Source organism: Labeo rohita, chromosome 5, assembly GCF_022985175.1.
Source record: "Labeo rohita strain BAU-BD-2019 chromosome 5, IGBB_LRoh.1.0, whole genome shotgun sequence".
In the NCBI taxonomy this organism is placed as follows: Eukaryota; Metazoa; Chordata; class Actinopteri; order Cypriniformes; family Cyprinidae; genus Labeo; species Labeo rohita.
The window spans coordinates 23,976,018-24,000,602 of record NC_066873.1 but is presented as its reverse complement, the minus strand read 5'-3'; the positions used below and the strand labels follow the sequence as shown (position 1 = coordinate 24,000,602).

The 24,585-nt window shown below is 37.1% G+C and overlaps 3 protein-coding genes and 1 non-coding gene across 7 annotated transcripts; 2 read left to right on the top strand and 2 right to left on the bottom strand.

The window, feature by feature from the left end:
- The first annotated feature begins 2,170 nt into the window (after positions 1 to 2,170).
- Positions 2,171 to 7,027, top strand: wnt11f2 (wnt 11, family member 2). Of its 3 annotated transcripts, XM_051110572.1 has the most exons (6): positions 2,171 to 2,389; positions 2,535 to 2,617; positions 4,481 to 4,716; positions 5,292 to 5,569; positions 5,729 to 6,021; positions 6,285 to 7,027. In XM_051110572.1, the coding sequence occupies exons 3-6, from the start codon at positions 4,593 to 4,595 to the stop codon at positions 6,457 to 6,459; spliced, it is 870 nt and encodes a 289-aa protein (XP_050966529.1). In that variant the 5' UTR covers positions 2,171 to 2,389; positions 2,535 to 2,617; positions 4,481 to 4,592; the 3' UTR covers positions 6,460 to 7,027. The 3 variants fall into 3 exon arrangements, with proteins under 3 accessions (XP_050966529.1, XP_050966528.1, XP_050966527.1); XM_051110571.1 differs by having other exon boundaries at positions 2,171 to 2,617; XM_051110570.1 differs by lacking the exons at positions 2,171 to 2,389; positions 2,535 to 2,617 and adding an exon at positions 3,880 to 4,123.
- trnap-agg (transfer RNA proline (anticodon AGG)) lies at positions 2,925 to 2,996 on the bottom strand. The gene has a single exon. It is a non-coding gene; the product is annotated as a tRNA-Pro (tRNA).
- A 6,851-nt stretch (positions 7,028 to 13,878) lies between the features above and the next one.
- igbp1 (immunoglobulin (CD79A) binding protein 1) lies at positions 13,879 to 18,153 on the top strand. 2 transcript variants are annotated; one of them, XM_051110903.1, is made up of 6 exons: positions 13,879 to 14,143; positions 14,619 to 14,933; positions 16,519 to 16,714; positions 16,954 to 17,030; positions 17,117 to 17,226; positions 17,310 to 18,153. In XM_051110903.1, exons 1-6 carry the CDS (start codon positions 13,929 to 13,931, stop codon positions 17,453 to 17,455), a joined length of 1,059 nt encoding a protein of 352 aa, XP_050966860.1. In that variant the 5' UTR covers positions 13,879 to 13,928; the 3' UTR covers positions 17,456 to 18,153. The 2 variants fall into 2 exon arrangements, with proteins under 2 accessions (XP_050966860.1, XP_050966859.1); XM_051110902.1 differs by having other exon boundaries at positions 13,880 to 14,143; positions 17,307 to 18,153.
- A 308-nt stretch (positions 18,154 to 18,461) lies between these two features.
- On the bottom strand, positions 18,462 to 23,510 carry zgc:158432 (uncharacterized protein LOC555281 homolog). Its single transcript, XM_051110905.1, has 10 exons — positions 23,391 to 23,510; positions 23,164 to 23,266; positions 22,898 to 23,062; positions 22,569 to 22,650; positions 22,210 to 22,286; positions 21,377 to 21,430; positions 21,001 to 21,063; positions 19,496 to 19,549; positions 19,201 to 19,345; positions 18,462 to 18,963 (listed from the first exon to the last, which is right to left on the bottom strand). Exons 1-10 carry the CDS (start codon positions 23,458 to 23,460, stop codon positions 18,877 to 18,879), a joined length of 900 nt encoding a protein of 299 aa, XP_050966862.1. The 5' UTR covers positions 23,461 to 23,510; the 3' UTR covers positions 18,462 to 18,876.
- Positions 23,511 to 24,585: the final 1,075 nt, after the last annotated feature.

Here is a 24,585-nt window from a genome sequence, read left to right as displayed (position 1 = left end):
TCTAAATGTGGTTGTGTTCTGACAGATTTATTGTTTTTATCTCTTTTTCTTCCCTTAAACATCACATCCGACCGACAGCTTGTTTTAGTTTTTGTTTCTGGTGTTTGTGTGCGTTTTAGATAAGAGTGTCTTTGTAGGTAAGTGATTTGTATACTGTATGTAGTCCTGTTTTACTGAAGATAATGTATATTTGTAAACTATACAGGGACTGTATATATGTACATAAGATATTTTGCTCTTTTGTAAAGTTTTTAATGTCCTATTAAATTTTGTTTTTAAAGTGTGCTTCAGTTTCAAGTGTTTTTAGAGAAGCGTGAACTCCAGTTGGGCCAGTTGGTGTGCACTGCCACCTAGTGTTCAATAAAAAAAAAACCCTCAGACATATAATTCAATATGATTATCAATACATGCTTGTACTCAAATATAGAGATGTTTGTGACCTGATTTAATCAGAACTTAAAACTATGACTGTTTTTGTGCACGTGTGGCTGATGTTGATTCAAGCTCTCGGTGGAGAAACCAAATCAGTTCGCTAAACTTCAGCTTCATTCCTGTTCCACACAGTCTAGAACAGAAATGTCCTTTCTGCCTGTGTGTATTCAGCGTTAAGTGGTCTGGAGGGTGGCGTAATGGCTAATAACACCTTACAATGTCATTCTTTCACAAACATGAAGATTTCGTCACCTCTGTTTCCACATTCCTCTGTCTTACTGTCTACATTGTACACACAAACAAATGCAAAAGACAGGATACACTCTTGGTGCTAAGCCTTTGTCTAAAATCTCAGGACAATTACGTCAAAGAGCACGAAACAGAAAGCAAAGGGCTCGTCCTCACAAGCCCCCTGACTGCTTCAAACAGGTGAATTCTATACACCAGGGTTTCTAGGTGAGACTCCATCCTGCAACTCACACCTCACCATCCATAGCTCTTTTATGTTTCTGTTATTGCTCAGAACAAAAGATTTGCTTAAGTCAACAAGAATGAGAATATGTGACCCTGGACCACAAAACCAGTCATAAGGGTCAATTTGTTTAAAATTGAGATGTATACATCATTTGAAAGCTGAAAATATACTTTCCATTGATACATGGTTTGTTAGGACAATATTTGGTCGAGATACAACTATTTGAATATCTGGAATCTGAGGGTGCAAAAAAAAACATTGAGAAAATCACCTTTAAAGTTGTCCAAATGAAGTTCTTAGCAATGCATATTATTAATCAAAAAGTAAGTTTTGATATATTTATAGTAGGAAATTTACAAAATATCTTAATAGAACACAATATTTACTTAATATCCTGGCATAAAAGAAAAATCTATAATTTTGACCCATACAATGTATTTTTGGCTATTGCTACAAATATACCCTTGCTACTTAAGACTGGTTTATAAATGTTTTAGGCTTCTGTACAACTGATTTAGAAAAATTTTGGAGGGAATATCTTCCTCAAACCATATGTGACCCTGGACTACAAAACTAGTCTTAAGGTATATTTGTAGCAACAGCCAAAAAATACATTTTATGGGTCAAAATGATCAATTTTTCTTTTATGCCAAAAATCATTAGGATATTAAGTAAACATCATGTTCCATAAAGATATTTTGTAAATTTCCTACCATAAATATACCAAAATTTAATTTTTGATTTTCTCAATATTCTGATTTTTTTGCACCCTCAGATTCCAGATTTTCAAATAGTTGTATGTCGACCAAATATTGTCCTAACAAACTATACATCAATGAAAAGCTTATTTATTCAGCTTTCAGATGATGTATTTTTTTTTTAAAAAAAATGACCCTTATGACTGGTTTTGTGGTCACATATGGTTGTTGGTTCCTCATCACTTTTTGAAGTTGCTCTGATTGGTTTAACTGATGTCTTCAACATGGCTTTCTCAAATTAAACATGTGATTGTAGCATATTCAGATGTTTTAGGTACACATTTGTACCTACAAAGTCCATATTGGTATCTTAAAGGTACATATTAGTACCTAAAGTGTACTTTAAAAGGTATAAGGTAAAGGTACTTCTTTCTTAAAGTGTGTAAATGTGTTGCACTGACATTTTGGGATCTCAACAGGTCAGCTAAAGGTCAAATTTAATTGAAAGATCCTATGTCCAGCTCCCAGTGGCGTTAAAAAGCACAGCTCATTGCACTACGTTTCGTTCCACTTCCTTAAGAATTATTATAAGACCTGTTGCAGTTTAGAGAACTTAATTCGTTGGTTGGTTTATTTATTGATGCAATGATGTCTCTTATTTACAGCACACAATGCTCATAAAACCCGATGATTAGGCCTCCGATTATGGCAGGATTTGTTGATCGGATTAGCAGCCCCGCAAGGCATTTGTATTATTGTGGCTCCATTAAAGAAAAGAGAACTGGTTTGTTTGATCTTAATCCCGACTAATTCATGCACTCGCCTGCACATCAATTAAAATTCCAGTTTGCAGTTTCGACCGCTGATGGCCCATTGCTAGATCAATAAGCAGTCTATTCGTGATTCTGGTTTGTCCCGACACATTTCAGCGGACAGTATTCAAGGACGAGTCGAATCAAAGAGGAGCTTTTCTCGCCTTTCCGTGGAGTGGCCGAGCTGCCTGCTCGCAAAGGTGAGGGATATGTTATTTCTGATTGTCTCGGTGAGTATGGCCGCTGTGGAACCTGTGAATATTCACACCTATGTGATGATCAGACTAGAGTGATTAGCACTGTCTCAGTGCCGCCATTCACATGCGCCAGGCTGCATTCCGACACCGAGGGCATTCAGCTCACCTGAATAAGCATCGGTTGATCATACGATTGAAATATGGGTTTTTTTAACAGTTTTATCGCACGGACGCTATTTAGAGCTTGTTTATGTGTTCGCTCAATAGTAAACAATACAATCAAATGTTGTTTTAAAAAAAATGAAAAGTAGGGCTCGTCCGGGATTTGAACCCGGGACCTCTCGCACCCTAAGCGAGAATCATACCCCTAGACCAACGAGCCGCGCTGTGTTAGAGTGGCGGGAAAGCACGTATTTAATGGCTACGTAACGTAAAATGAAATTTAAAAGTTACAAGCATTATCGTGTTCTGTTACATAGTCTTACACTTCTTTTTTAATATAATAAACTGAACTATTCACTATTTGAGGCAGATTTCACTTCAAGCGGTGCAACAAGTGTACAATTGTGCTTTTCTTAACCTCAGATGTGGGAATACTAGTACTGGGGAATTTTGTTTAGAATAAAATAAAATTATGTATCATTGACTTTAAATGCCTTAGGCAGCTTTTGCCCGGTTACAGTTTGACCTACTGCTGTTTTAAGACGTTTGCGCTTGTAAGGCTTGAGGAACGAGAAATCCGGCTTATCTTCAGGGAAAAGCCGAATCAAACAGATTTTAATGTAAATGAACGGGTTGTTGATCCCGTTCGGACAGAAATCTTCAAAAGGCTAAACCCCAATTGTTTCCTTTGGGAAGGCGCACACCCTGAAAAGCTGAGCTTTACAGATGATGAGTCTGTCGCTAATGGCTTTTATACCCTCAACCTCGATAAATCGGTTAAAACGTTGTTTGCTCACCAGGCTACATGCTCAAGGGAAAATAACAACAAACAAACCATTAAGTCTCTCATGAGAATTAATATAAAAACTGTGTTTGCTCGGTCGACTGGCCAGAGTAAGACACTAAATGTGGCTAATTGTTTTTGATCTGCTCGATAACCAACACATTAGTGGGCTTTGATAAACTCTAACGTTAATTCAGCGCAAAGATTTGGCATATACTGTTTGCTTAATCAATAACAACCCGTTCTTTTTTCAGTTTAGTCGGTAATCCCTCCGCGGGCTTCTCCAATATGAATCTTGCGACCGCCCACACGCGAAGGGGCGGGTCGAGCCCCATAGCTGAACTATGAAAGAGAGAGAGCTTCACTGTGACTCGGACACATTTCAGCGTAGGCATCAGGTAGTTCGGTGTGCATCAGATCTTGACCACTGGGAAAGACATCAACCCGGACTTCATTTGGATTTCTAAACGACAGAAGAAAAAAATGACAGCATACGGGAATTTTCTTCTATTTTTCGTCATGTCTTTGAGCGTGATTTATCCATGCACAGGAATATCATGGCTGTAAGTATTTTTATTCTTTAAACGGCAAAGCAATATGCGGCAATGGGATGAATTAAGAAAATTCATTATTAAAAAAATCATCTAATTAATCCTAGCTCTGTCACATTGATTCGAGAAGCGAATAAGTTCGATTCGTGAATCATTCAGATCCGTTTAACTTTTATGAACCAATTCACCGAAGCTCATTGAAAAGTTCCTTTTATATTCCATGGAACTTTTTTTTTTTTTTTGGTCGATTATTTTGTTGAAAACATGTCGAGTCATGTTAGTAATTTAGCATTATTAAATGAAATAAAGTTATATGTATGTTTGGATATTTGCGGCAGACTGGCTCAATTAGGGTGTTTGTATTTGCAGCGGTTTAACGGTAAACGGGAGCTCGGTCGGGTGGAATCAAACACACCACTGTAAACTCCTGGACGGACTCGTGCCAGATCAACTTCAGCTCTGCAAACGGAACCTCGAGCTCATGCACAGCATCGTGCACGCGGCCAAACTCACCAAAAGCGCGTGCCAGAGCACCTTCAGCGACATGCGCTGGAACTGCTCGTCCATCGAGAGCGCGCCTCACTTCACCCCGGACCTGGCTAAAGGTGAATACAAATATAGACAGCTTGTAATAAATAGGCTCCCCTTGTTGTCATGTTATCACTAAATAAATATTTATTAAAGTAATTCTGTTTTGAAATCATTCAACTGCATATCAGCATTGTACCGGCTAACAGCCACCCTATATACACGGGTGTATTTGTAGCAATAGCCAAAAATACATTGTTAATTCAAAATTAGCAATTTTTCTTTTACGCCAAAACTCATTAGGATATTAAGTAAAGATCATGTTCCATGAAGATATTTTGTAAGTTTGCAACCATAAATATGTCAAAACTTCAGCTAAGAACTTCTTTTTTTTTTACCATCAGATTTTCAAATTGTTGTGTCTCGGCCAAATATTGTCCTATCCTAACAAACCATACGTCAATGGAAAGCTTATTTATGTATTTCAGAATTGACCCTTATGACTGTGGTCCAGGCTCACATATCAACTACGAAAAAAACACTATTTCATTAATTTTTTTAAGAATGATAAACATTTGCAAACTCCAACAATATGATAAGTTCAGGTTGCTAGTGTTTGCATATGTGATCTAACGGCGGTATCTCTGTCCAGGCACCCGTGAGGCAGCGTTTGTGTTCTCTCTGGCCGCTGCAGTGGTCAGTCATGCCATCGCCCGTGCCTGTGCTTCCGGAGAGCTCCCCAGCTGTTCCTGTGCGCCGGCGCCCTCAGAACAGGCGGCCCCAGATTTCCGCTGGGGTGGCTGCGGAGATAACGTTCGCTACGGCCTGCAGATGGGCTCTGCATTCTCAGACGCACCCATGAGGAACCGACGCTCAGGACCGCAGGCTTTTAGACTCATGCAGCTACACAACACTGCAGTGGGAAGACAGGTAAGCTCAACTGGACGCTTAATTTCCATCAAACACTGACGTGACACACTCATCTGATAACAGAATAACTTCTGATTGTAGCACTGAAAGTTCTGAAAGTTCCAGAAAGTTGCCAGAAAGTTCTGTACAAATAAGCTTTGTTTTGTTGTTTTTGCATAGGCACTCATGGATTCTCTAGAGATGAAGTGCAAATGTCACGGTGTTTCTGGCTCGTGCTCTGTGAAAACCTGCTGGAAGGGCCTTCAAGACATCAACAGCATCTCAGCCGACCTCAAGTCTAAATACCTGTCTGCCACCAAGGTCATTCCGCGCCAGATCGGCACCCGCCGACAGCTAGTCCCCCGTGAGATGGAGGTCAGGCCGGTCGGAGAGAATGAACTTGTCTATCTGGTCAGCTCGCCTGATTACTGTTCGCAGAACGCCAAGCAGGGGTCATTCGGAACCATAGACAGGTGAGATACCCATCGTCAATCAGGATTATTGATTACTAATGAGTTGAGAAAGAGCAATCAGTTCAGTCACTGTAATGAATGAGGGACAATCACTGATCTGACAGATGGGACAGAGCACAAAGAAAACAAGCTCATGAATAGAACTGGTTAAACATTAGCACACAGAGACTCAAATACTGATTCTCACAACGCAAAACGCTCCTGTTTATTTACCAGTGTTAAAATACATTATATGTGAATAATTTTCTGTATCGTCTCTGCAGGCAGTGTAACAAGACTGCGACCGGCAGTGAAAGCTGTGGACTCATGTGTTGTGGACGAGGGTATAATGCCTATACGGAGGTGCTGGTGGAACGCTGCCAGTGTAAATATCACTGGTGCTGTTACGTGTCCTGCAAAACCTGCCATCGCACTGTTGAGAGATACGTCTGCAAGTGACAAACCACCTTATGGACTGTCTTCATCGACAGAGAGGCACGGTACAGTGCTGTGTGAATGTGTATGATCTTTTTAAAGCCATAAGTGAGTGGATAATCCTCTCGGAGTGCTGTAAGGATGGCATGAAAGTGAAGAAAGAAGAGCCGGAGTTGTGGAATACGGGATGGTGAAAGAGTTAATGAATGGCTGTAAACAAAGAACCCTGCGGTGAGGCCCTCAAGGCACCCTGCCGAAAAGCAGAGTGATAAGTAGTGGCCGCTCACAGCAAAACTCATCAGCTCCGGGACTGAGAAAGAGACTTGGGGGGGAGGGTAGAACTGTGCTGGTAAAAAGTTACTTTATTCAGATCTGTTTTGGTCAGATAAATTTCATAGGTTACACAGTAGCAAGAGATGAAAATCAGAATGTGTAGTTCGTTTGACTTCAGAAGTTTTATGCACTCAGTATTGATTATGAAGGTTTTGATGACACCATTGTATTCATTAAATGAAAGGTGAAGGCCATGCCTTTCACCCTGGGAAAACTTGTACATTTTCTGTAAAAATGAAAATTTGTATTTATTTTATTAAAAAATATTTAATGTGAAAGAGACAATTTTGTATTTTTTCATCATCATTTAAGAATTAAATAAATAGTTGGCCCAAAAAATGGCCCATTTTCTGATATTTTGAAGAGTGCTGGTAACCAAACAGTATTGGCACCCATCGACTTGCACTGTATGGACAAGAAACAGAAACATTCCTCAAAATATCTTCATTTATGCTCCACAAAAGAAAGTAAGTCATCGGTTTGGAACGATATAACCGTGAGTATATAATGACAGAATTTAATTTTTCAAGTCAATCTAAAGGAGTTTTGAGAAGATTTATGTTGGTCAGAATCTGATCAACATTTTATAGCAGTTCTGTATGTGAACGTGAGCATGTTTTCTCTGATCTCTCATCAACATTCCTCCACATCAAAGACATTTTCAGGATATCAGTGCTATAGAGAGATTTAAAACCCAGATAGTGCGCATTCAACAGAAGCAATGGGAGAAAGAGACAGAGGGCTAACCTGTTCCGCAGTTCCTTTTGTCCTTTGATTTGCCTGATTTTTATCTCGGCATTGTTACAGAAAGACAAAGGCACACACAGACTTCTGGGCTCTTTACAAGACCAGGCTGAGCCTTGGAGGGGGTTTAGCTTTGCTCAACAGCTTACAGTTAACACTTGAAATTTAATATCAAAGAGCCTTGTTGATATAAAAATATGTTGCTAAAATATTAGCAGTTATATTCCCTTTACAAAAGTTTGTCTCATGACTTTAATCACAAGGATGTTATCAGCTACACGAAGCAATAGACAGTAGAAAGGCATGTGTGGTGCTTTTGATATCTGAAGGAGTGTAATGCCGTTTCTTGCTCTGTCTAAAAATATCGATCTGTCTTACCGACATGAGATTATTCTCTCTTCTTCTCTGTTGACCGTTCACCTGGTGTGAATCTCTGTGGAATGCAGCTCTTCATTCAGCCGGGTCCCGTGTATTGTTTACTGAGGGTATAACACCACACTCCCACACAATGAGTATTTACACACACAGTCTGAGGAAGAGTTTATTAGTGCTCGGCTGTTTGCTGAGTGACTGTTTGTGAAAACAGATGCACCGATCTCTGCTGACAGACTCATCCAAACCTCTTTTTCACACACACATTTGTTTTTCTGTCACAGTGGGAACTTTACATTGGCTTCTGTCAGTTTTATGCTGAGTTGATAAATCGTTTTTCTCTTATGGTGACCTTGGGATGGTCTTCACAATGTAGGCGGCTTCAGTTTTTACTATCAGCCTGAGCCACACATGCAAACAAAATCTTTTTTTAACATTGTCCATGCATATTGACCTAGGCCATAAACCTCCCTTTTTCAAAAACCTTTTTCCCCAGTGCATCTACCAAACCAGGTAAGTGAAAAAGGACAACCAAGTAACTTTGTTTTGGTAAGCATGTGAAAAAACTACAGAGTCAAACTACTCCCCTCGTGATGTGGTAAGGGGATTTTATTATTATATTACTGGCCCATAATCTGCACATTTCCACCTACAGCACCATCATTTTGCTTTTTTGCAAGTGACAATGGTGTACCAGTTCTAACGCCATGGAAAAAGTTTGAGTATGCTATCTGTTCTGGCTTTGGCTGCACAAATGAGCACATAAAACTATTTAGAGTCCCAGCCTCAGAGGAGACAAGAGAGCAGTGGATTTATTGATTTATTTACTGTATATTACGCTACTGCCTCACAGATCTAACAGAGTGTTTTCGTGTTACATCATCAATCCAGAAGTCGGCCATTGTGGTGGCACTGAACGTAAACAATGCCACTGAACCGAATGGAACTTGTGCATGGGCTCGGCGAAAAAACGAAGAAACAAAAATAAATTCACTATGTTAGGATAAGAAACAGAAGGAAGAATTGTTGGGTCATCAGCCCACGACAAGAAAGGCAGATTGTACGGATATTTACCACCTTTTACATGGCTCGACGATATGGACTGCCCTATTCACTGCACTGCATCCATGTTCCAAAATGTCATGTGGAAATATTACGTTATTATTATAGTTATTTAGTCTGTAAAAGGCCGTTAACAGAGGCCAAAAATGCTGAAGATGGACATAAAGAGGAAAAAAATACTGTAGCAGGCAGATTAATCTCACTGTTCACGATGCACAAAATATTGTAAAAAACTCCTAAATAATGAATTGGGGGTAGGAGTTTATTTGAATGTATCTCTGAGGGGAACTGTCCGTTTCAGAAAAGTTTACATGGCATTTTCCTTTCATATAACATCTGTATAATGCATTATAAAGCAGTGTTAATAAGCGTATCGCAGCAAAGAAAACACTAACGCTGGGGGTCATCGGATGCAAAGTTCACTTTTACATGTGTGTTGGCAGTGTATGTACACATCTACTCTTTAATGATAAAAATCCATGTAGTGGTTTTTAATTAATCTGTAAAAATAATATTCCCTTTTTCAAATCGAGTCATTCTCAGATGCCTGTGTGGCGTCACACCGACAGAGGCCGCTCCCATGACAGTTGATTGACATGAGCGTCTTACCTCAGACCCGCCTTAAATCAGCTGTAACAGTCAGAGCGCCACTGTTTCGATGCCGGAGCAGGGATGTAAGTTAGACAAGAATATCTCTGATTGAGCGACTGAGGTGTTGCTGGATGTAATAATGAACATAGTGGTCGTCATTTACTCCTGACATCTGAGCCGCAGAAGATGCAGTGGATTAAGGGAATGCACCTTCCGATCTACATAAACGCTTCTACGTTCATGCAAATCATTTGTGATCCAGCTTCACCTACAGCAGAAGTGAGTATAAGGGGTTTATTATGAATCTCTGCAATCACCTTTCCTAATGACATGCTATTTAGCAAGTTTAGCGGCTAAAAATGGCTAAATGCGGCTAAAGTAAACGGGCTCGTCACTCCACAGAGAGAAGAGAGGGGCAATCCATGCAGCTGTTTAGATCTGACCAAAACGTGACCCTCTATCAGAGGTTGCGCTAGACTTCAACATTGTGCGTCATTTTGACAGACAGGGTCATAAAAATTCCGTCATAATCTATTATTACCCGTAATTTTAATTTTCATATTTTTATTAGAATAACACATTTAAATGCTTTATTTTTGTTCACATTTTCGTTTTTTAATCATGAACATACAGTATGACAGCGCAATGTTTAAAAACAACAAAATATGCTAGGGCTGGGTCATTTTTGTGGAAATATTAAGTTATTATTATATTTTGTCTGTAAAAGGCCATTAACAGAGGCCAGAAATGCCGAAGACGGACATAAAGAGGAGAAAATACTGTAGCAGGCAGATAAATCTCACTGTTTATGATGCACAAAATATTGGAAGAAACTCCTAAGTAATATGAAAAAAGGATATAATAAATGATCTGTAGGGTATTTTGAGCTGAAACTTCAGAGACACATTCTAGGGACAACTGAGACTTACATTACATATTGAGAAAGGGGCATAATAGGTCCCCTTTAATTCAAAGATTTAGTCCCTTTATTAAGCCCTTCTCTTCATGGGAGAAATTTGCTAAGGTTTCCATTTGAGCTCTGTGAAACAGCAGGTTTTTAGACCGTGTATTTGAGTGTGTGTGGCACCTGTCAGTTCTGCCCCCCATATTGCAAATGACAAAGCAAAGGGCACAAAAGGCTGTAAATCTCACAACATAGCTGGACACACACATGCACACACACATACTGAGAATAGATCTGCAAGTGACTCCAAATATGTGAAGAATCAACAGGCTGGCGTGGCAAAAATAGAACCTAAAAATCTTTTGAGCTACACAACATGTAGAAAAACTGGATGGAAATGTACATACGCATGCTGTTTATTCAGTTCTCTTCAGCTCGTTGGGTCTCCTGGTGTTTATTTGAATGTGGTTTGTCTATGTCGGCTGTTATTCTGTAGGGTGACAGTTGATGTATGTTGTATGTTCCAAGGGTAGAGATCAGGGTTAAAGGTCATGACTGGGTTAGGGTTAGTCCTCTACTATGAGGGGAATTTTCTTTTCGTGGCCAGAAAGACAAAATAACCTCAGAGCCCATTAAACTGATTAAAAAATAGTGTCTTTAACACACATATTAGAGAGCAGACATGATCTCACACCTGCTCAACGGCCTGCAGACAGAAACTCGAATGTGTGGTTAAGCATCAGATTAAGAAAAGGCTGGATCAGGATCAGTGAACTGAATAAACACATTTGCTTCAGCCTAGAGAGAGTTCTCGTCTATCACTGTAACAGCTCTAATGTGTCATGGTTTCTCAACAGCTGATCATGCCAGAGGTTCAGTGATACAACACCATGGGAAAACGAGTCGAGTTTCCGCTTTGTCCTAACAAAGGCTTAGTCTTCGGTCTTAAAGCAGCCCTGGACTATGTTACTTCATGAAGTTTATTTGTCCTACACAGTATGAATGATTTGGTTAAACAATTCCAGACTCATTTACTGCAGGCAAAATCATTAATATCAGCCACACGTGCTAAGTTGCCTTCATACGCTCACACAAACAAATAATCCAGCACACTGTAATGCATGAAGTGACTGAGACCACAGAGACAAATGGCTTCTGAATGCTAATGTTGTCACAGATCTGTGTTTATACTGGGTGTAAAGCTTTTTAAAATGAAAACTGAGCAGACCTGTGGGAGATCTGTGTTTTAAAGGTTCTTGGTTTTCCTGCTTTGAATTTCTAAAGATGTAGTTGGGAATGGCCATGTTGACAGAAAAAGAGCAGGAGTTTTACATGCAAAACAGTTTTATGTGCCATCTGAGAGGTAAAGCTTCTCTGAATATTTTCACTGAGTAAAGTTAACATTTTGAAGGCACAATTATATACACATGGTGTGGCAACTCATACCGTATCAGCATATACCATCCAGGGGAGGACAAGAAACAGAAATTCAAGGTAGGAAAGCAGTTTTAGACTGTAAAAAGGCTAATTTAAGATAGAAAATAAAATAACTTTATAAATCTTTAAAAAAAAAAAAAAAAGCCATTAAAGAATTAGTTCACTTCCAGAATAAAAAATTCCTGATAATTTACTCACCCCCATGTCATCCTAGATATTCATGTCTTTCTTTCTTCGGTTGAAAAAGGTTTTGTAGGAAAACATTCCAGGATTTTTCACCATATAGTGGACTTCAATGGGTTGAAGGTCCAAATTGCAGTTTCAGTGCAGCTTCAAAGGGCTCTACACGATCCCAGCCGAGGAATAAGTGACTTATCTAGCAGAACAATCTGTCATTTTCTAAAAAAAAAAAAAAGTATATATTTTCAAATCACAAATGCTTATCTTAATATTTAGCATAGCTATTCCTGGTATTTAAAATATTTGTAAATATATACATGTTTCACATTTATATATACTATAATATAGAGCAGGATAGTACACTAGTACACTGGTACACTCAAGAACACACCTAAAGATTACAACAGCGAAGAACAGTTAAAATGTAAGTGTTTCATGGGAATTTAACTTTCAGATGGGGGATATAGTTTAACTCTATTTTCACAATTAAAATCAATTAAATTTAATTTACTTTTTTTTTAAAGAATACGAATATAATCCTCTTCCTGATAAAATAAATGTTTTAATGTTAAGGTTTTCAAAAGTGGACAGTGACACTATTTAAGTTACATATTACTAATTTCCTTTGTTACTTAAAATAAAGAAAATTTACTTCAAAACAATTAATTAATTAAATACTTATTTTTTCACAATACTTTGGTATGCCCATTATAATGAATAAAACGTACTTATTGAATATATATATATATAATTTTTTTTTTTGCATAAAATAATGTCTTGTATCTATCTTAAACCAAGAATTTGCAATATGTTTTAAAACTGAAGGCAATATATCTGTTTGAATGTGTTACAGACTTCAACCCTGTCACACATGAATATTTTTGAAAAAATATAGGGAAGACAAATAGGAATGAAAGCATTTCTCGCTAAATACTATCTGACATGTTAAGGACTAAAACAATAAAATTGTGGTTTTAGTTAAACTTTTAAATTACACATATTTTTTTGTACAAAAATATAGAGACCATAGACACACAATTTGTGTATTTTTAGCTTGAGTCCAGTAAAATTTTTATAAATGTTACATTTGTTATGATTAAATTGTTATCAGGGACACATTAGCAGTAGGTAGATGTTTTATAATGTTCTGTGTAAAATCCTTTTTAAACCAATCCTATTTTGTCTGTTTGTCTGTTAGATTTTGTATATATGTATATATGTATGTATTTATTTTTTTTTAGATTTGATATGTGCCTAATTATGTGGGGTATTTTACAAAATGAATCATATGTGGTTGAAAAAAAAAAGTATATTCCAAGTTAAAAAGACCCTTGTCAAAAAGATCTTAGGAACATTTTTTCTGCTTTGTTAAAAAAAAAAAAACCTTTGGGACACAATCTATAAGTAGTTAGTTACAAAGATATCACATTCTTAAGTTTTTGTTTTTATTTTTGAGTAAAAATATTCGATTTATATCTTCATTTACTCAAATATGTATTTGTTAAAGTTAGTTTTGTGACTGATTTAAAAATGACATTTTTTATTTCAATCCTTAAAGCAGCTAAAATATCTCAAATGTAGGTATTTATTATTTGTAAGTATTTATTTGTGTGTTTCTTAGTTTGTTTGTTTACTTACTCATCTACTTGACTCTTTCAATGCTGATGATAATGCCTGTTGTTATTTAAAGAGTTTTAATAAAGGTTTGAAAAAAAAAATGCGACATTAAAGCTAAAGAAAAAGGACACTGGTGCAATAATCTCTGCTGACACCTACAGTAAGACGTCAGAACTGCAACACCGCGAACCGACCGGAAACGCAGAAACGGAACAAACGGAAGCCGAAGTGGATCTTAAATACGCGTTGAGAAATGGCGGCCGCTGAAGACAGTAACAGTACACAAAACCCCAGTGGTTCAGAGGCTCCGAAACTGTCGGATTTACTGGACCGGGGCTGGAAACTGTACGAAGAGGTGGACACCACCAACGAGCCGAGCAGCTCCAATGCAGTGCAGGTGAAAGTGAAGCGCGGTATTATGCAGCTGGAGGAGGCGACAAGGATGGTCAATCAGCTGAACCTTTTCAGGTGAGGTGAACACACACAAACACTCACACTAAACCAAACACACCGACTGCACACGAGGCGACAAATTAAACTGCTTTTGTTTTCATTAACGTAGCTGTCAAAGTACCTCGAGCGAGCGACGCGCTTATAATGATGGGAACTTCTTATTTTGTCTAGTCATCAGTTGCCAACTGAAACAGCTATGTTTATGATGAGCTTTATAATTTTACAGTAGATTAATGTACAGAAAAAGCCGTTTTTCTACAAAAGTGTATGTATTGTTACCCAGTTCTTACAGTTATTTACAGTATGACTCAGCTGTGTACACTTTACACAGACTGAAGACGTCGTGGTGGTAATGTCAAATCTTCACCAGTTTCGTTATTTGGTTGCACAGATTTTTTTGGCAAAATTACAGTGGGTCACAGAATCATTACAAAACAACAGCTTAATAAAACGTACTGAAATACTTATTAATTTTCTGTTTTTCCTGTAGTCGTAATGAGGCTTTGGAGGAAATCTCCACAGCTGACCTGAAGTACCTGTTGTTGCCGGCGCTTCTGGGAGCGCTCAACATGAAACAGGTGAACCCCAGCAAGCGGCTGGAGCATGTTCAGGCGGCCCGCGTCTACTTCATGGACTTCCTTCGGAGGTGCAAGGACTATGACGTATGTACTTTTCAGCTGCCCAGAGTCAGTGAGAACACAGCAGATACTCCTACTGAGGAGCAGTCGAATCCATCAGTCCCCATGCCAGTGTCACAGCCAGACCTCATTGCCATGGCAACACAAAGACAAGCCAAAATAGAGAGGTGGGTTGGCATTGAATATTTGGGAACATTCGTGTATCTATCCGTCATCCAGGTTCCAAGGGTACACCAGTGAAAGCTTTATGAAATGTATATTTTTAATTAATTTATACAATAAAAGTCTTAGGCCACTAGTATTTTCACCGACAACAAAAGGTTTTAGGTCTGTTTGCTGTAATGTATCACTAGGAAATATCAGTTTACATTTCCAAACATTTAAACATTTTGCCATCCAGTGAGATTTTGGTTTGCACAAAGAGTCTGACAACAGCCAGTGCTCCACACAGAGATCTGATCTCACCATCATCCAGTCTGTCTGGAATGACATGAAGAAACAAAACAAACTGAGACAGACTTAAGCCAGAAGAACTGTGGCAACGTCTCCAAGACGCTTCAAGAAACCTACCTGCAAAGCTACCTGAAAAACTATGCGCAAGTGTACCTAGAACAAAAGCTGCTTTAAACGCAAAGAACGGTCACACCAAATGTTAATTTAGTTTAGTTAATAGAAGTGAAGTGATAAATAAAATCTATGACATTATTTTTGACACCATCCTCGGTTTACATCATTTTTTTACACAAGTGCCTTAAACTTTTAACAGTACTGTAGCTTTGTAAGTAAGCCTTGTGAAACATCTTGGTGACCTTTCTTCATGTCATTCCAGACAGACTGGATGATGATGAGACCTGATGAGACCTCTGTGTAGGGTACTGGCTATTGTCAGTCTAACTACCAGTCAAACGTTTTTTTTGAAAAGTAAGATTTTTAATGTTGGTTGTTTTTTTTGTTTTTTTTTAAATAAGTCTCTTCTGCTCACCAAGCCTGCATGTATTTGATCCAAAGCACAGCAAAGAGAGTAAAATGTTGAAATATTTTTACTAATTAAAATAACTTTTCTATTTGAATATATTTTAAAATGAAAATTTTCCTTTGATTTCAAAGCTGAATTTTTTTGTATCATTATTTCAGTCACATGAGCCTTCAGAAATCATTTTAATATTCTGCTCAAAAAACATTTATTATTATTATGTTGAAAACAGCTGAGTATAATATTTTCAGGTTTCTTATAAATCTTTATAATCACTTTTGATCAATTTAAAGCATCCTTGCTAAATAAAAATATTAATTAAAAAAATAATAATAATAATAATCCCCCCCCCCCCCATTTTTTTTCAATCAAAAAATCCTGAAAAAAATGTACTCAACTGTTTTAAATATTGATAATAATAATAATAATAATAACAAAAATGTTTTTTTGAACAGCAAATCAGCATATTAGAATGATTTCAGAAGGATCGTGTGACACTGAGAGTAATAATGCTGAAAATTTTGCTTTGGTCACAGAAATAAATTGCATTTTAAAATATATTCAAATAGAAAGCAGTTATTTTAAATAGCACGAATATTTCACACAATTACTGCGAATAAATGCAGGCTTGGTGCAGAAGAGACTTCTTTAAAAAATATAAAAATATCTTTTGATTGGTAGTGTATGTAATATTTGTAAAATTTGTGTCTTACCATCAGTTGTGCTAATGTTTGTGTAACGTTCATGTGTGGCATATTTACTCTGTAAGTTGTTTCCAGGTTTAAGCAGCGTAAGGAGACAGAAGCCAAGCTGAGTGAGATCAGGGGGCTGGTTGAATCTGGTTCAGCCGATGAAGAAGTTGTGAGGGATTTTTACCTGCTAAATGTACGCAGGTGGGTCACACTAGCACTTGAGGAGATCGACTCTATCAACCAGGAAATAGAAATTCTGAAACGGATGGAGCTTTTCAAGCAGGTATTTGATAGCTGTTTGCCACATCAATTACATCAGTGTTTCTTTGTGCGATCAACGTGCATATTTACCACTCTAGCTACATCTGCCTCTGATTCACTGCTAAATATATATATATATATATATATATATATATATATATATATATATACTTATTTATTTATTTATTTATTTATTTATTTATTAATCAATCATAATTTAATTATTTAAGTAATATTATTATTATCTGTTTGTTTCTGTAGAGCGCCCCCCAGCCATCTCCACCTAAAAGACCACCCATGAAGCCTTTTATCCTGACCAAGGATGCTGTGCAGGCAAAGTATGTGTGCATTTGGAGTGTGTTTGTGAAGTTCAGTGCAACAGCATTTGTTTATTTGCAATCTTTTTTTTCTAAATGTATTGCAGAGTGTTTGGTGCAGGGTATCCCAGCCTTCCCACCATGACAGTGGATGATTGGTATGATCAGCACCGGCGGAAAGGATGTTTACCTGACCAGGGCATACCACGCAGTGCAGGTGCTTTTGCAGAACATGCATCTTTCTTTGACTTAGCTCAGTTTATCAGATAATCAAGTGGCTCTGTCTTTCCTCCACAGCAGATGGTGATGCAGAGGAAGATGAGAGAGCAGAAAGAGAGAGGAAGGAAGAGAACGATGATGAAGAGGCACTGCAGAAGGCACGTGACTGGGACGACTGGAAGGACACACACCGGAGAGGATATGGCAACCGCAAAAACATGGGCTGATCTGATTTCACTCAAACACACACACATGTATGCTCATCCCTTCAGTTCCCACAAATAAACCTCCCAATGCTGCCAATGTGTGACATGGACACAACAGAGAGTGGCGCTGTAGTGGTTAGTTAATTTGGTTACTTTGTTTTCTAAACCGAGTTTAGAAATTATTTGACGTTCTTTTACATGTCTCTATATAAATCTTAAATCTTGGTGAGCTTAAATGAGACCTTAAACCCCTAAACATGAATGTTTGGGCCTTTTTGCATCAGTCACCCTTTCCTACATGATTAAAAGTTTGCCTTTTCATGGATGTAGTTTTGAATGCAGCATTTCTACAGAAGTGTTTCCTCTAGTGTCAGCTTTTAGAATCAGAATCGGTTGACTCAGGAGGACATTGTCACCCATATAATTACACCTCGTGCTGTTTGATATGAAGCCAGTTAAGAATGCATGTTTAAGTATTAGTCGATATCGCTAGGCCTCGTTGTCTGTTTCAGATAAGATACTTCAGTGAAGACGGTTCAGCACTTGCATGGATCTGACGCTGTGGTTCAGAATTGCTGTAGAAACTGTGGGACATTGAAACACACTGTCAAGACTGCCTTTGTATTCTGAAATTTATTTATTATCTGGCTACTTTGCTTTTTTTTTGGAAAACTCTTTGTGAGCTCAACTTTTAGTTCTTCAGTAAACATAAAGAGAAATCACCTGTCAATGGACTACTTCTTTATATCTAAATGTTACATGCAATCTGAGGTTTAGTGATTGAATACAAATTTAACAATTTGAGCATAACAATTTGAGACGTTGAATTGAAAAATGAACATGAATTTATGATCATTTGGTGTGTCCTCTTGTTTTAATGACAACGATCTTCATAAGAACAAAACTTGATTAAAAAAAGACAACCAAAATTCTGATCTTTTTTATATGCATAACTCAATTAAATTGGGAATGCCTTTTTAAATTCCACATAAATTCCTGAATTTTATATAAAGTAGCAAACAGGGTGCAGAATTGCATTTCAGTTTAATATGGAAAAGAATGAAACTTTTTTACAGTATAAATTACCCTTTAACGTTTACAGTTGATAATAGAGATTATTATTATTATTTTTTTTTGTTGTTGTTAAAGGTCGCTTAAATTCCTCATTTTATCATTCCTATTCAACATCTTGGCCTTTTTTTTGTATATCTTTTGTTCTTTTGTTCAATATTGTCAGTTTTAATTGAAAATCTATGGTTTTCTTTTTCCAGAGTACGTATATCACAGGACATAATAAACAAATTCCAGTATTATATTAAACAATGAGTAAGTACAAATTAGCAACACAAAGATTACACTAAAATACTTGACAAACAAAACATATTTAACCTGTCACATAATTACAGATCAGTTCGAATAATGAACGTATAAAAAAAATTGTTCTAGTATCGTTGACTAAATTGGGGTCGTGGAAATCCATGGTCAGAGGAACCATATGGTGGAGCAGCAGAGTAGGGATGGTTGTGTTTCTGTTGGGGCGATAAAGAGCAGAAGAATGACTAACCAGAAGAGAAGACCTTTGGCCACCTAAAGTAAGCTCATAATATCCTGAGTCTTATCAGAACACTGCTGCTAAATTGCTCACTTATTACGCTGTATACCATAATATCCCAAGTGCTCTTTGACGCCATGGAAAAAAATTAAACTCATAAACATTTACTGACCTATTCCTGAAACTGAAATGTATAAATAAATTGGAACCGTACCAGGTCATCATACGTGGGCGAAGAGGCATGTGATATGTGATCACTGTGGTGGTCTGAAGAAGGGATGTGGTTGTCATAGGGGTTTCGGCTGGGTGAATCTCTAGCATAAGGGTTGCTAACAACATGAGCCCGAGTTCCTCCATTGCTACAATCACACAAATGCACAACACAAGAACCACTGACATGGAGTACAAAACATGGAGACTAAGATTTTCACTTTTGGTCTTGAAATAAATTTACATGCAGACAATATATTTTGATCTAGAGAATCTGTTCAATGAAAGTTATGAATTACCTGTATGGCTGCATAGGACCTCCCATAGGAGGCTCACGCATCCCATTGTAAATGCTGTGGAGACAAACAAAGTGACTTTTAAGATACACCAATTCTACATGATTCAACAAATATCTTTATTTATTACTCTGTCAAGTCACATTTATTTCTAAAGCGCTTCATCCACCTTATTGTTCCCGTAAGAGTGGGCGTGGCCATTTGTAAATTTAATGGGTCTGGCTTATGGCTTCCAGCTATTTTTAGCTCGTTTTGCTGCTTGATATTGCAAACTGGTGTGTCTTACCATATTTTTATAACGTGTTAATTATGAACACACTGGTTTGTAGTACAGTTTTACCGTTTACTGCACTTTTATTCTCCTCGTTATTTTCTTATTCTCCTCGTTATTTTCTTCCCAATAAAGCGGAAGTCAAGCACATTTACAGAAAAAGGCTTACTGTAGTGGCACTACTACAGAAGGTAGCCAGCTGGAGTCCCTTCAGTGTTGATACAGTTCAGTTCAATAACAGACTCTAGTTCAGTCTCATAAACATGTTACATTACATGCTAATTAATCACATTCTGATAGTTAGCTTTTGTCAGTGAAGAGAAATGAAGAATTGAAGAATTGAAATTTGAAGGAGAACTCCACTTCCAGAACAACAATTTACAAATAATTTACTCACCCCCTTGTCATCCAAGATGTTCATGTCTTTCTGTCTTCAGTCGTTAAGAAATTATGCTTTTTGAGGAAAACATTTCAGGATTTTTCTCCATATAATGGACTTGATTGGTGCCCCGATTTTGAACTTACAAAAAATAGAGTTTAAATGCGGCATCAAAGGGCTCTAAAGGGCTGATTCGTAGTAGTGATGGGAATTTCGGATCATTTTACCGACTCGGACCTTTGAGTCTCGTTCAGCAAAATGAACAAATCTTTTTTTTTAGTCATTTCGCTCATTTTAGCAAAATCAGCATCACGTGACAGCCCCATAAGATGACTGAACGACTCGGAAAAACCCAAAGACTAATTCCAGTATGGAACCTAATAGGATGTCGCGCATGCGCAACTGAACGAATCACTCCCCGAGACGACTCGTTCTTCCCGAATTGTTCAAGAACGACCCGTGGACGCACATCCCAGAGCCTGCGCTACACAAGCTTTTGTGCTTAAAAAGTATACTTTTAAAGCAATAGTATACTTTTAAAAGTATACTACGAAAGCAATGACCGATCGTTTCGCTAGATAAGACCCTTCTTCCTCGTCTGGGATTGTTTAGAGCGCTTTGAAGCTGCATTTAAACTACATTTTGGAAGTTCAAATTCAGGGCACCAATCAAGTCCATTATATGCAGAAAAATCCTGAAATGCTTTCCTCAAAAACCACAATTTCTTTATGACAGAAGACAGAAAGACATAAACTTGATGGATGGCAAAGGGGTGAGTAAATTATTTGTAAATTGTTGTTCTGGAAGTGGAGTTCTCCTTTAATTTATCTACCAAGATTAGTCATACTGCCCACATACTTTGGCTCATGAGGTCGTCCATCGCTCATCCTGTCAACAGATGGCCGCATACCACTGGATGGCCTGATAAGTGATTAAATAAAAATAAATATTAAAATACATAATGATACAGCAAATAAAGTATATAAACAATATTACAATTCAACCACTATGGTGATCTGTAATATGAAGTGATCAGTGGTTCACACACATTCAGAATAAATTTTACTATAACTATTATAGGGCCTGTTATAGATATAAACAGATAACATTATGACAGTGTTATAGTTGTAGTGATATCTAAAGATATTTATTATGGACAGCTATCCATGTTGATTCAAACTATGACTCGTCTTATCCAGGCTATTCAATAATTTAGGTAACATTAACTAGGTACCCATAGGGCCGAGCAGGACCTCCCATTTGAGGATCACGCATCTCACTAGATAGGCTGCAAATAAAAAGCAATTAAAAGACAGTCAGATATTTGAATTCTTCAACAAAAAGTTTAAACAGTTAAAAACAGTGTAAAACAACAACTAGCAGCAGACAAAATTACATTTACATAAATTCATTAATTCTAAAAAAGATGATCAATGGTAATTAAATACTACAAACATGTATGTGCATAAAGAGCGTCCTGTAGGAAAGGCAAGGCACCACAGGTGAAGAGGATGAAACTGTTAATATATATATTAATATATATATAATATATATAATTTAATTAACTGATATATATAATATATCAGTTAATTAAAAAGTGCAATTATTTTTGTATTACAGGTTTTCTGAAATGCAATGTTCAGATAAGCAAATTAAGTATTATATGATTAAATATTTATACATTTTACATAATATTGCAAAGCTTTTCAGAAGAAATATCAGAACATTGTGTTAAAGTATTAGATTTAAGAGTGGATTTTACTTTTGGATATCTCTCCATAAAATCAGAAAAATAACAGACAGAAAAAAAGGGTTTAGGAATAAAGCATTATATACTTTTTGTAAATGGAAATTTCTGGCTCAGTGCATGAGAAAACAGCTTTTTAAAGTCATATTGTAATTTAAATCTACAGAGGCAATCAAGTAAAGTGTAATTTGACTGTTTTCGTGTCACTAGTCTGATGGAATTAAAATAGCTCCAAATGACAAAATTGACCAGTGCATGAAAAAACAATGGTTTTATGTGTTGCCTTAAAATAACAGTAATAACAATAAAACAAAAATCACCTATACGGGCGGTTGGGCATGGCTTTCATGGGAACATGGTCTTGTTGTCCAGGTCTCATGTTAGTTGGGGGTCGACCCTTTGAAAGCAAGACAAAAGGCAGCAAAAAAAAAAAAAAGAAAATATCTTGAGACCACATGCACTTTAATAGTTGGCAGATCACTCCAGAAACTAACATTGGTACTTCTGTCAGATCTGTCAGGCTTGATAATGTCCTATGACCTGTTTATGACTGGTTGTGTGTTTTTTATGACTTTCAAAGATATTTACAGATCGATCTGCATTTCTGATTAAGATAATGGCAGCCATGTGCTGCTGCTATGAATCAATAACTATTTTACAAGACATTAAATTTACTCACATTCATATCAGAAGCAAAAGCAATTCCAGGGAACAAGTCTTGCTCTTTGTCTATCTTTGGTGTTGTTGTTTCTTTACTTTCTCTACACAAACACATGCAAAAAAAAAAACAAATTAATTACTTGTTAGACTTTTAGACTTTAGACTTGTTAGACAATTACTTGTAACACATGACGTAATGAACACATTAACTGTAAGTCATATATTTTAATTACCCTCATAAAGGCAGACCACATAAAACATAAAGATTCACCTGATGCTATTCAAAATCAATAAAGCTACATTTAATTACATTAAAACTACTTCTAGTGTTGTGTTTGCCATTCTTACCCTTTATGGGACTTGTTTGATGACAACATAATCATGTAAACAATCACCCCCACCAACACAGCGAGTGTGAGACCAGGCAGAGATGCCACCAGGGCAAAGGTCACGACTGTCCAACTCTGAGTGCAGTCTTCATCAAGATAAAACTCACCTTTTTTGGTGTGGCACCTACATGTGGAACAGAGGAAAGCAGTAAATCTCAACACAAGATTGTGTTTAGACTACAATGTACAGTATAAAAGGAAAGTCATCTAATAGAGGCAGATTACCGACAGAATGGTTCGTTCTGGTAACAGATACATCTGCTAACAGTCAAATTACAGATGAATGGAAATGGACATAGTGCAAAGTCAGGAACATCCGCACAGATAGCTGTAGAACATACATAGAAACTTAAGTAAGATTATTAATTTACAACTAATGTATCATTATTTGTAAAACAGATACTACATAACCATTTTAGCATTTCAGAACGTTCTTTTGAACACACACTTACGGTTTGGTGTCTGTCCAGTTGCCTCATCAATAACAAATAAAATGAAACACAGGTACAATAAGACCTTCATCTTTTAGTTCCCACACACACACATCTGAGTTCCACCAGTGGTACTTGTATAATAGGGACTTTTGCACCTGACGGGGGTATTTATGGAGTTACACACACACCCAACAGTGAGAGCTGGAGCATGCGCAAAGCTGCAAACACACCTACACAGTGAATGTGAAACTCTTCCTAGCATTGGACATTGAATTTTTCCATCATTTCAGTTGTCATGTGGTGAATGTTTGTGTGAAATTTGTGATTTTAAAGCTTTAATGGAACATAAGGTCACAAACTGTTATTTTAAGGCATTTTAGATATATGTTTATCACAGTTCAGAACATGATAAACATCATCTACATTTTATAAATTACATTTTAAAAAAAACATTATTTAAAACTGTAATATTTCATACGTTCGTTTTACTGTATATAGTGTAAAATCAAGTGGTCCCACACAAATGTTAAATCAAATTTGTAGTACAAAGTAAAATTCTCCCTTATCCCATCTCAAAAGCCAATTAGATAGTGGTATTTTTAATTATATTTATATTTAAAGGGGTCATCGAATGCAAAACTCACTTTTACATGTTGTTTGAACATAAATGTGTGTTGGCATTGTGTGTACACAACCACCCTATAATGATAAAAATCCACCTAGTGGTATTTTTTTAACCTTTATAGGTAATATGACCTTTTTCAAACAGGTCATTCTCCTCTTATTGCCGGCGTGACATCACACTGATAGAGGCCCCTCCCACGATAGTTGATTGACATGACCGTCTTACCTTATCGAGAACAGTCCGTTATTGTGTCGGCTTGGTGCTGGGGAAGACAAGGATGTGTCCGATTGAGCTGTTCTGTTGTTGGATGTTGCAATGAACATAGCAGTCCAGTTCTCATTTACTCCCGACATCTGAGCCGCTGAAGAAGCAGAGGATTACCGTTACTCTTGTCTTTGAAGGAAATGCGCCGGGCAATATACAAAAATGCCTCTATGTTCACGGGAATCATTGGTGATCCAGCTTCACCTACAGCAGAAGTGAGTATATGGGTTTTTTTATGCATCTTTGCAAATTGCCTTGTCTTAATAATATAATATTAATAATATTGTCTTAATAATGTGCTAGTTAGCAAGTTTCGCGGATAAA